The following is a 12,564-nucleotide window of genomic DNA, read 5'->3' on the forward strand; positions in this document are numbered from 1 at the left end:
TTTTATAGCAGCCAATGTCACTAACAAGACTACTATTGTGATGCTTTGAAGCAAAGTTTGCAACCAAGCACAACAGCAGACTCCGTTTGATCAAGAGAGGTGATTTTTTCAAAAAAAAAAAAAAAAATATAGGAACAGCAGAACTCAGTAACTTACCTTTTTATCATCTAAAATGAAGAAATAGTGGAAAACCAGGACTCTTTTTTGTCATAAAAATGAAAGAATAGTGAAACCACATGGCTTAGCCTTTTTAATATCGCAATGAAACTTCATAATTCCCTTTTTTATCATAGAAAATGAAGGAATAGTGGAAAACCATGACTGACCTTGGTTCATCTTAAAAATAGTGAAACAAATGACTTACCTTCTTTGTATAGAATTGGTTAAGTTGCACCTTGTCACCAAGTTTTCTCCATAAACACAGAACCTTTGTTTTCGGACAGTAAGTCATATTGACAAGTTTCTCATACCACCATCTATCGCATATTGCACCAGTCACACTTCGTAATATAATACAGTCATCACAAACCTAATTGAAAAGTGAAACATTTAACACTCTGAAATAAGATACAGTCATCATTAATTGACTGAAAATGGAAACATGTAATACTCAGAGATATGGTACAGTATTTATTATCTCACTGAAAATGGAAACATATATTATATTTAAAACTCCGAGACTTGGTACAGTCATCACAAACCCAACATGTAAAACTCTGAAATATGACAAAGTCATTATAAATTGACTGTAAAGGAAATATGTAACATTCTTAAATATGGTAAAGTCATCATAACCCTGACTGAGAATGTAAGTACGTAACACTGTGAATGGAACAGTCATCACAAACCTCACTGAAAATGGAAAAAATGTTACACTCTGAAAGGAGATAGTCATCTCAGACCTGATAAAAACAGTATTATATAAGGCTTGAACAGGTAATGTAATTATCATATGAAAATAGACATTCTATATATAACCTGTTTGCCTATGTGCCAAAATGACTGAATAGATTTAGCGCTATATATAACCCATTTGCCTACATTACAAACAATCTATACGAAATAAGTATGTTATATGATATCTAACATGTTACAGAATAGCCTACCTCCATGAAAAGCATATCTCCCTTATTATCACTGCCCCAATGAACTGTAAATGACTGTTTCTGCATAAATCGACTCCCCATTGGTCGTAGGTCAATATCATTTCCATGCTGCAACAAATAAATACTGGTATACCAAAATAGGTGGACACTCTTGCTACATGTTTCAAACCACTCAAAGACTATGTAACATTTCCTGACCTTAACATTTTCTCATTGCCTATTCTACCAGTTGCACTGCTCCAAAGCCATATCAAATCTTTGGTGTCAAATGACCTAAAATTAATTCCTTCACTTGTTTAATGGATAAAAATTAGTTCTAAGTATTTCAGTTTTGGGTGAGCAGTCACCTAACTATACCAGTGCTTCTGTATTCTGCACTAGTGCCAACTTGTTCCTTGATCAATGCAAGAACTATTGATAGTGCATGAAATTGCAGCTGAAAAACAGAAGAGTTCTAAATGCCACCCTTTGCATTGAGTAAAAATACTTCATTCCTCAATTCTCTGATGGTAATCTATTGAAGTCCATCATGATAAAGGGTTTATGCCTCATCCAAGACTCAAACCTTTGAACCCTTTTGGTCTGTCTATTGAGTTAACAATGCCGGAACATTATTGGTGAAGGCAACCAATGCAACTGGCACTCTCAACACTTACCATACCAGCAGCTGCAATGGTCCAGTGAAAACACTGTCTGACTAAAAAAGCTTGAGCCCCCACTTCAAAATTACTAACATTAAGATGAAAGTCCAGTGTATAGGTGCTTTACACCTAATATGTTAACCCTTACCATGCTAAATTTCTATAATGGACTGGTCCATCTTCCAATTTGGGAAGTACCATTTATCATTTGAAGGGCTGTTTACTAAAAATTTAATGACTGAATAGCGAACAGTGCAGACCATGATCAGACTGCACGGATATGCAGGCTGATCTTGGTCTGCACTGGTCGCAAAGGCAGAATCACTTGCCGCCAGCAAGCCAAGGGTTAAAGAACCATTAAAGCTTCATGAATTATTTTGCAATATCCTAAAACTAAAATTACTATAAACACTCTTCTGGAGGACTTGCCCATATGTACTTACTGAAGCATACAAACAATCAATCAACACTTACCAAGGTTTCAATTTTATCTAGAAGGTTGTTAATTTCTTGACTATAGTTTAAGCCCATGTGAGACTTTCCGAGGAGTCGGCGGACCTTCTTCTTGATCTCTGGCTTGTGGACCTTCGTCATGACCATAAAACCAACAAGATTGTACAGCATCACAGATAGAAGTTTGTCCTCATCATGTTCCAGTCTCTTACGATCACCAGGACCTAACGAATTGTACCTGAAAATGCCAAAATACAGAAAAGGTATATATACAGGGAAAAAAAGATCCCTTGATATCACATAGAGATGAGAAAAATGCTCTAGTGATCCATGGATTGAGTGATCAAACATAGAAAACTATGAAGAAATGGTCAGGGAACTTGGGAACTGCTCAAGTCAGACCATGTGCTGGGGCTTTGTTGCCCCAATGACCCGTGTTCATGAAGTTTGGCATTTTCCTGTAAATAGGTAGCATATTCCTCTTTCTGCATTATTTCATTATTTTATGGCACTCTATGTCTAGCACATAAAAAGATGCAAAATGAATACTTTCTGACCTTTAACTCTGCTGCTCCTCTAAACATACATCAGTACCAATTTATTATGCCCCCCTTCGAAGAAGGTGGGGTATATTGTTTTGCAGATGTCGGTATATTGTTTTGCAGATGTCGGTATGTCGGTCAGTCGGTCTGTCTGTCCGTAGACCAATCTGTTTCCGGATGATAACTCAAGAACACTTTTGCCTAGGATCATGAAAGTTGATAGGGAGGTTGGTCATGACCAGCAGATGACCCCTATTGATTTTGAGGTCAGTAGGATAAGGGTCAAGGTCACAATGACCCAGAACTGTTAAACTGTTTCCGGACAATAACTTGAGAACACTTGGGCCTAGGATCATGAAAGTTGATAAGGAGGTTGGTCATGAACAGCAGATGACCCATATTGATTTTGAGGTCAGTAGGTGAAAGGTCAAGATCACAGTGAAATGGAACAGTTAAACCATTTCCGAACGATAATTTGAGAACACTTGGGCCTAGGATCACAAAACTTTATAGGGATGTTGATCATGACCAGCAGATGACCACTATTGATTTTGACGTCAAAGGTGAAGGTCACAGTGACCAAGAACAGTTAAACCATTTCCAGAAAACTTGAGAATGATTGGGCCTAAGATGACAAACTTAATAAGGAGGTTGATCATGACCAGCAGATGACCCACATTGATTTTGAGGTCAGTAGGTCAAAGGTCAGGGTCATGTTGACCCAGAACAGTAGAACAGTGACCAAATCATTTCTGTTCCTTGTGCAAGTACTGAATGCATCAAGGGGGGCATTTAGTGTTCTATGAGCTCTTGTTCTGTTAGGTTTACAGTCACATTGACAGTCATTTGCCAACTTTTTCCAGCTTTTGATGGTGAAGAATGACCCCAGGTGCCCATGCAAGCATTGTGTCTGGCATGGGAGGGCACCATGGTAGAACTGATCTTCTGTTACCAGATGGATGGCTTCCACACAAGAAAACTTCTACACTCAAAAGAAGCCCCATCATTGAAGGGCTAGTGATTCAAAGTCGTGCCTTAACCACTCTGCCACGGAAGACCCCATACCACAGTATAAAGTTAAAATAAATGGTGCCTATTGGCTTGGTTCAAGGTTGGCTTCTCTTTGCAAGAGCCATTTTCAGTGGTATTGCAGTTATAATGTAGCCATGTGTAAACCCACAATGCTCCTTGTTCTTGTCATATGAATGACTTCCAACTTAAAGTCTTTTGCAAACACGTCATTGAGTATGCTTGCTTCTTCCTGGAACAAACTCACAACCCCTAGATCAGTTCCCGATATTCTATCTATTTAGCTGTCCACGTCAGGTACCAGCTATATGAATTCTAAACAATATACCTGTCCATCATGTCAGCTGGTCCCTGGTCCATGCCAATAATATCTCTTTCCTGGGCTACAGCATCTAGGTAAACATCCTCCCAAAATTGCATCTGATCCCAAAGTCTACTCCTCTCTTTACCTGTAGCAAACAACAATTGAATACGACAGTTCAGTAAAATCGAGACAGATCTTTGTTTTTTTGTTTTGAAAATTATAAGTTAACAGTTTTGTTTTTTGTTTTTTTTTTTGTTGGATTTAACGTCGCACCGACACATGATAGGTCATATGGCGACATTTTTTTTAGGCACAGGTAGATACTGATCTTCCACAATCCGGCTTGATGGCTTCTTTATGTGAACCCTCTGAAGGGCTTGGAAGCTTTAACCATTCAGTCAATGAGGATCCCATACAAATAGCAGAAATACTGATATATAAACACATTGTTCTTATTACCGATATAAAGCTGAAACAATATACCGTAAAAATCATTTAATTTCATTTGCATTAAATTTTGTGGTTTTGTCAGAAACAACATGAAATTTGTTGACTTCAAATTCTAATGATAAGATAGATAGAAAATCTGCCTTTTTGTCAGGATTTAATTTCGTGAACTGACACAACCACAAAATCCATGAAAATGAGTTCCCCCATGAATATTTATGATTGTACTTTATTATATAAAGGTACAATGAAAAATGAATACTAAATGAAACTACACTTACCTATGAGACCTTCAAACAGGTATGTTTTAGTGATTTCTGGGGTGCCTGGTATAGGGGATGTTGAGATCATCTGACCCTCTCGGTACCTCGAGCCTGTACTCAGACTGCTCTTATTACTGTATAAACTTGATGAGCGACCCTTTTTTACACTTCCCTTACCCTACAGATACAGGAAAACGTTTAAAGCATTTTAACAGTTTATCAACTTAGTATGCCTGCCATTCAAAAAAACACTTTTCTCTAAAACCTGTCAAAGAGCCTGAATGCCTAAGGAATGTGGCTACTTCAGACAAGTTGAAATTAGAAGAAAAATCAATTTGGGATGTTAACTGACTGGTTCAAGTGGCTGTTTAACACAGGTGCCCATGAAGGCAAGTTCAAATATAAGTCAGTATATTTAAGAGTGGCAACTGATTCATTATCCCATAAAACCTTTACAGTCATGAAAGGCATTACAATTACAATTATAATTGTAGGTTTAACTGTCACTAAAATCACTGTAGTTTATACCAAATTAAGCAGTAAAATCTCTAAAAGCAGAAACTACAGATCTTAAGTATCATCAAAGCTCTGTAGTAACTGAGCATGAAAATTAAAAAAAGAAAAAAAAAGAGGCAAAATGAAAATGTTCAAATCTACTTGTTCTACAATATATATATAATAGCAAATGTATGCTAATTTTGTTTCTGATGAAATACAAGATACCTATTACAGCTGCATGCCTCCAGAGTTATGTCATATTATTTTTTCAATTTAGAGAAACAGTCTCTTCCATTAGTAAATTGCAACAGAAAGAAACTTTAAAAGTGATTTCATGCCTTATAAGAACTTTTTTATTTATAGCAACACTCTTTCAGACAAAACTTAGTCCTGCTATTGATATTTGATATAATATAGAAGGAAGGTAGCCATACTTTGTATAATAAATACTGAAATATCTATTCAAAAGTTATTGATCAGATATCTAATATCATCTGCTATCTGTTTCAAAAGCTTTAATTTCTTTTGTTTTTTGCTGGGTTTAATATCATACTGACACAATTAAAGGTCATGTGGGTGTTTTCCAGCTTTGACATTTCATGAAGATGCAAGGTGCCACTCCTGGTATTATTTCGGGCACAAGCAACACTGTGGGGAATCCCACTGGTCAAAAAGTCTCTAAACCAAAATAAATTTATGAATAATATGGGATGATATTGAAGCAACTTTTGCTGTAAATCTAAAATATAGCCTATCATATGGCAAAATAAATGTATCTTATTATTAATCCAAATCACCTTCTGATTATCTGGAACACTTCAAGAAACTGAGACTTCCTATTTTCCTTAGTGTTTGTAATTACTGGTATCGGAACAGTACCCAAACAGTAACAGTATCCGAATTCTCGTAATTTCTCCTTTCATGTTACCCTCCATAAAGGGAGTACTGTATGTTTTGGAAGGCTGTTTCACAAGCAAACATCAAGTGAAATTTCGTTCATCAATGACAAGTGTTTACAGAGAAATTCTACCTTCTTTATTAAGCAATCAACTTTCTGTTTTGTTTACAACTGAGGGATTCCACATGTCACGCATGCGCGGAAGACAAACCCATGTTTGTCCTATTCCAGGGAAGTAAATCCTGAGCTTATGATTTGCACTCCGTTGTAGAATTACTCTCCCTTTATAATTTAGATAAAATATTAAGGAAATTATACTGCTATTGCATCACATGGGTATTTAGTAATAAGGTAGACCGCTCGCTTCAGGTGTAAAAGGACGTGGGTTTGAATCCCAGTCTCGGCTTAAACTTTTATCTTTTCTTTATTACTTTTTTAAAATCTATATAACACAGCTTAAGGACTTAAAATCAATATAAAACTCCCATATACCAGGGGTACAATGTATACAGTAATCAAATAAACTACTGTTTACAAAGCTAGACAAATACACGATGTGAAAGGTGCTTGTCTGAAGTGTTGCATAATATGATTGTACAGGTGCTGTACGGTACCGTACGTAACGGAATGGAAGATAGCCACACCCTGTACGATTTATGGGAAAAAGTAGTAAAGGTTAATTACATAATTTAAAATCAAAATTATAAAAGATTTTCAGTCAAAACAATTCTAAAGCTGCTTAAAAAACCATTTATCGGAAACTGGTACTGTAGATAAACCAATTAACGTTAATTAGACTGCCCTTTCGGAGCCCCTTGTTTTTGGACGCATGCGCAGATAAGGCCGGTATTGTTTACATCCTTGCAAAGAGTAAAGACTAGGGTTTAACGATTTGTAGATTACTTTTGTAAACAATTTGTATTTAAAAATAAATATAATGAAAACCCTCATTTTTTATCGGAAACTGGTCTGAAACAAGTACAGGATATCTATCATTATTGTCAACTACGTATTACTAATAATTTAACAATTTTCATTAGTCATATATTAGGCTATGTTTAAATTTCATATCTTATCGTGATAGGAAATTTATTAATGTTCTTCAAGATATAACTTTGGTTTAGAGATTATTTTGATTCCCCACAGTTGGTAGAACTCCCAATATTCTGCAAGTCAGCTGGATGGTTTCCTCACATGGAAGAATTCTGCACCAGAAGCAATGTTTCATACAAACAGCAGTGAGGGGGAAGTGCCTCGAAGTCAGAGACCTTAACCACTCAGCCAATGACACACTTGGAAGTTTTAGAATCTAAATGTTGATCTGGAGGCATGTTCCTTTAACAACTACATGTATTATACTGAAACACACTAAGATGCTTGTTATGAAGAAGAGGAATTTCTTTGAAATCACATTAAACCTTTTATCTCAGAGCAAAAAAATCAAACAAAATGATATCTACCGTAGTTCTGAAAATTCTCAATCTCATGAACTTCTGATAAGTGAAACATTTTTATAAAATGTAAACTCAAAACAGTATCTGCTAGTCAAATCTTGGAAAAAGCTTTAAAAAAACATTTAAATATGTCTTATTCAACAAATAAAATCTGAGGCAAATAAATAAAAACTTGTAAACTGAGAAGATTTGAACTGTACAATATTGTATGGATAATATTAAGGCAGGCTTCACATGGGATTTAACCACCACCAACTGTTTATACATCATCAGCAACAATAGATGCAAACAGTAACCCTTCATAATTCATGCATTTACAATCAAAATATTTACTAAATCAAAAACTTCTTATGCTCTTTAAAAGCAAATCAAAAAATGTAAATATAGTGAAATTAAAATACAAAAGAAAACACAATCTATCTATCTAGAAAGATAAAGGATTTTGTTTGTGTTGGTTTTTTTGCCATTTTTTAACAATTTTTCAGTTACAAAACGGTAACCAGTATTCCTGCATCCTGTGCCAGTACAAACCTGTTCTCCGCAAGTAACTGGCAACTTCCCCACACGAAATTGAGGTGGATGTCAAATGATTTCAGACACAATTTCTTTTATCAAATAGTCACAGAGAACATACACCTTGCCTAGGGACCGAACTCACATTCCTGTGATCTGTGTTCTTCCTACTGAGCTAAGCCGGCAGACAGTAAGACAATGGAACTATTTTGTACAAATGACACAGTAAGCTCCATTAAATGCAACAAAATGTCAACAAGAGGGTCATGATGACCATGCATCGCTCACCTGAGTAATATGAGCTACATGTTTCAATTGTCAAACTGATGCTAAAATATTAAGAAAGTAGGTCAGTAGGTCGCATTCATGGTCACTGAAAGTCAGTTTTAAGATCGGTGTGCAAAACTGTATTTGTCATCCAAATTTCAACTCTGTATCTTAAAATACAAAAAAGCAGGTCAGTAGGTCAAGGTCAAAGTCAAGTGACCCCTAATTACTTGGGGTCATCAAGATATTATAATAAAACAGTCTAGGAAATATGATCAGAAAATCTTTAAAGTATTTTTTCCTATATAACTCATATAACAAGTGACCCCGGGGCAGGGCCTCTTTTGACCCCAGGTGCATAATTTGAACATTCTTGTTACAGAACCACTAGGTAATGCTACATACTAAGTTTCAAAGACCTAGGCCTTGATCTTTCAGACAAGAAGATTTAAAAAAAAATCCTATATAAGTCTTATGTAAAACTTGGGACCCCCGAGGTGGGGCCACTTTTCACTCCAGGGTAATAATTGAACAATCTTGGTAGAGGACAATAAGGCAATGCTACACACCAAATATCAAAGGCCTAGGTCTTGTGGTTTTAGATAAGAAGATTTTAAAACTTTTTTTCCTATATACATGTAAGTCTATGTAAAATTGGACGCCCGCGGTGGGGCTTCTTTTTATCCCAGGGTAATAATTCGAACAATCTTGGTTGAGGACCACCAGGCAATGCTACATACCAAATATCAAAGGCCTATGTCTTGTGGTTTAAGATGAAGATTTTTAAAGTTTTTTTCCTTTACAAGTCTATGTAAAACTTGGGACCCCCGAGGCAGGGCCTCTTTTCACCCCAGGGGCATAATTTGAACAATCTTGGTAGAGGACCACTAGATGACATCACATACCAAATATCAAAGCCCTAGTCCCTGTGGTTTTTGACAAGAAGATTTTCAAAGTTTTTCCCTATATAAGTCTATGTAAACCACGTGACCCGAAGGGTAGGGCCATATTTGACCTTAGGGGATAATTTGAACAATCTTGGTAGAGGACCACTAGATGATGCTACACACCAAATATCAAAGCCCTATTTATTTATTTTATTTATTTGGGTTTTATGGCGCACAAACACAGTATAGGTTATATGGCGCCAAACAGGACTACAAATTTTGGTTTCACATCTCATTTACATCATCAAAGCCCTAGGACCTGTCGTTCTGGACAAGAAGATTTTCAAAGTTTTCCCTATATAAGTCTATGTAAATTATGTGACCCCCCCCCACCCCCAGGGCGGGGCCATATTTGACCATAGGGAGATAATTTGAACAATCTTGGTAGAGGACCACTAGATGATGGTACACACCAAATATAAAAGCCCTATGAACTGTGGTTTTGGACAAGAAGATTTTTAAAGATTTTCCTTTGGCGAGTTCTGCATGGAATTCAATTCTTTGAACAATTTTGAGGATCATTCCTGTAAAGTTTGGTGTAATTTTGCCAAGTGGTTTTCAAGAAGATTTTTTTAGAAAATGTTGACGGACAGACGCTGCACGACACATGACGGACAATGACAATGAGCGGTCACAAAAGCTCACCATGAGCCTTTGGCTCAGGTGAGCTAAAAATATGGAATATATAGGTAATGCTTATTTCACAGATTGAAGCACCAGATTTCTGGCCCACAATATAATAGAACTTTAGCATCTATCACTGATAAAATACCATTAAATGCATTCAACATAATAAATTAACCTCCAATGATTTTCTCCATCTATAGTTCTGCTTTTGTTTTTTGTATGCAGTTTTCTTTTTTTTCTTTCTTTTTTTCTTTTTTTTTGAGGTTTAATGTCCCACCGACAATTATAGGTCATATAGTGACTTTCCAGCTTTGAGGTCGAGGAAAACCCCAGGTGCTCCTCCGTGCATTGTTTCGTCACGAGCGGGCACCTGGATAGAACCACCGACCTTCCGTAAGCCAGCTGGATGGCTTTCTCACATAGAGAATTCAACGCCCGAGTGAGGCTTGAACCCACATCGATGAGGGGCAAGTAATTTGAAGTCTGCGACCTTAACTACTCGACCACGGAGGCACAGTATTTCATCCATAAATGAAGGCCAAATATCAAAATGGAACTCCTGGATTCTATACCAGTACTCTCTGGTATCTTTTGTACCTTTACCCTGCTATATTTCTGAAATGGACTAGTTTAACATTGTTTTCATTTGGGCAGTACCATTTATTATCTAAAGGGGTGTTCACTGAAAATTTACTGACTGAATAGAGAATAGTGCAGACCAAGAAGATGTGCAGGCTGATCTTGGTCTGTTTGTTTTTGTTTTTTGGGTTTATCACCGTTTTTCAACAGTATTTCAGTTATGTAACGGCGGGCAGTTAACCTAACCAGTGCTCCTGGATTCTGTACAAGTATAAACTTGTTCTCCGCAAGAAACTGCCAACTTCCCCACATGACTCAGATGTGAGGAACGAATGATTTCAGACACAATGTCCTGTATCAAATCAGGACAGAGAACATACGCCTCGCCAAGGGCTCGAACTCGCGACCCCGTGATCCGTAGATCTGTGCTCTCCCTACTGAGCTAAGCGGGCGGGCGATCTTGGTCTGTACTGATTGCAAAGGTAGAATGACTTGCCGCCAGCAGGCTAAAGGTTAAACAAGCGAAGAGATAGTTAACTCAACTTCTTCCTTACTTTTTGAATAGTAATCAACCTTAGTGAGGCATTGTGGGATTGAAATCACTAGTTCAAGTGACAGCACTCAACAGGATTTGAATGCAACTGGTTCTTTGCAAGGGACAGACAGCTATTAACATCAGATAAGGAGGGCAAGGACTCAAAGATATGGGGTTTAGAAATATGATATTTTGACAAACAACATTTGCCATGCTTGATAAAAAGAACTTTCAACCTCCAGACTGATAGTGATGTGCTCTCCTTTATGAACCTCGAGCTACTTTCATGCTTGCTTCAAAGGTCATAAAACCGAAGTATGAAAAACAGTCTCAAAACTCTAGCTTTTGATTGGTTAATTTTGAACTCACCGTCAAATCTCACCAGTGACAAAACTAAATTGCAAGACTGGTCTCCAAACTTGGTTATTTAACTTTAAAACCTGGTCTTGCAAAAATTCAGTCATATAAGAGATATCTATAATACCAAACCATCATGATGTGAAGGAAAGTCATGCATAACAACATATAAATGTAACTCTGTTCCTGTATCAACAGTTTAAACAGTACTAAGAATAAACCCATGCCATGATAAAACATAAACAACAGAACAGAACAGGACCCTTGACATTTCACCACTACTATATTAAAACCTGCTTACAATGCTGGGATAGCCAATGCACTAAAAAAAATGAATCCCCACCAAAAAGCATGCAAATAATGATCACTGATTTAATGAAACACAGACCCCTGTTGTCTCGGTTTCGGAGTCCGAGACGAAACCTCGTATAGAGTGGTGGTTAATCCTGGAGCGCCGCCTACCCTTATCATCCAGTCCGGTCTTATCAGAAGCAACACTAACCAGGGTACTTGCCTCCGACATGTCTGAGTCTATACTGCTCACTCTTTGATCTATTTTTGCAGTTTTGATAAGTCCTTTGTTTTTTACCATTTCTAACATTACGTCCCTGTCTGAAGATGGCGACGACAAAGAATGCTGATGGATATTCCGATGACGATCATCCGTCGATCCAGTGATAATAATGTCACATTTCTGGTTTGTGTTGGTAATATTTCTGTTCATATCAGGCCCATGTTGGCCAGACAATTTGTACGGGTGATCTTCCGACATATTGTTGTGTACCATCTCAATGTTCTCAAACTCATCTCCATTCACAATCACCGGAGATCCTGTAATAACAGTTAAAAGGAAATGATTTCCTCATTTTGATTAGAAGAAAGACGCAGAAAGAACAACTTACATTTTAAGTCCTTTATTCAAATCTATAAGAAAAGTGACTTTGGAAGCACAGAATACAACCAAGCAAGAAAAAAGCATTTAAGCATTTAGAACCTCATGTTGTTAAAAGCCTGATTGCAAGGTATATATTTATTCAAAATATAAGCTCATATAGAAAATTCATTATAGACCACATGTATTTTGACTTTTATTGATGGGTTTAG

The 12,564-nt window shown here is 36.9% G+C and overlaps 1 protein-coding gene across 18 annotated transcripts in view; it reads right to left on the reverse strand.

The window, feature by feature from the left end:
• The window catches only part of LOC123536165 (MAP kinase-activating death domain protein-like), a 115,623-nt gene that overhangs the window by 17,014 nt on the left and 86,045 nt on the right, over positions 1–12,564 (reverse strand). For 16 of the 18 annotated variants that reach the window (XM_053527613.1, XM_053527611.1, XM_053527604.1 and 13 more), the window contains 6 exons: positions 11,849–12,291; positions 4,804–4,963; positions 4,100–4,220; positions 2,222–2,438; positions 1,107–1,214; positions 365–529 (listed from right to left, as the gene is read on the reverse strand). In XM_053527613.1, coding sequence (XP_053383588.1) covers positions 365–529; positions 1,107–1,214; positions 2,222–2,438; positions 4,100–4,220; positions 4,804–4,963; positions 11,849–12,291 — 1,214 coding nt within the window. The remainder of the gene's footprint in view (positions 1–364; positions 530–1,106; positions 1,215–2,221; positions 2,439–4,099; positions 4,221–4,803; positions 4,964–11,848; positions 12,292–12,564) is intronic. The other 2 variants (XM_053527609.1, XM_045319084.2) reach the window with 2 other exon arrangements.

This window comes from Mercenaria mercenaria, chromosome 17 (genome assembly GCF_021730395.1).
Source record: "Mercenaria mercenaria strain notata chromosome 17, MADL_Memer_1, whole genome shotgun sequence".
In the NCBI taxonomy this organism is placed as follows: domain Eukaryota; kingdom Metazoa; phylum Mollusca; class Bivalvia; order Venerida; family Veneridae; genus Mercenaria; species Mercenaria mercenaria.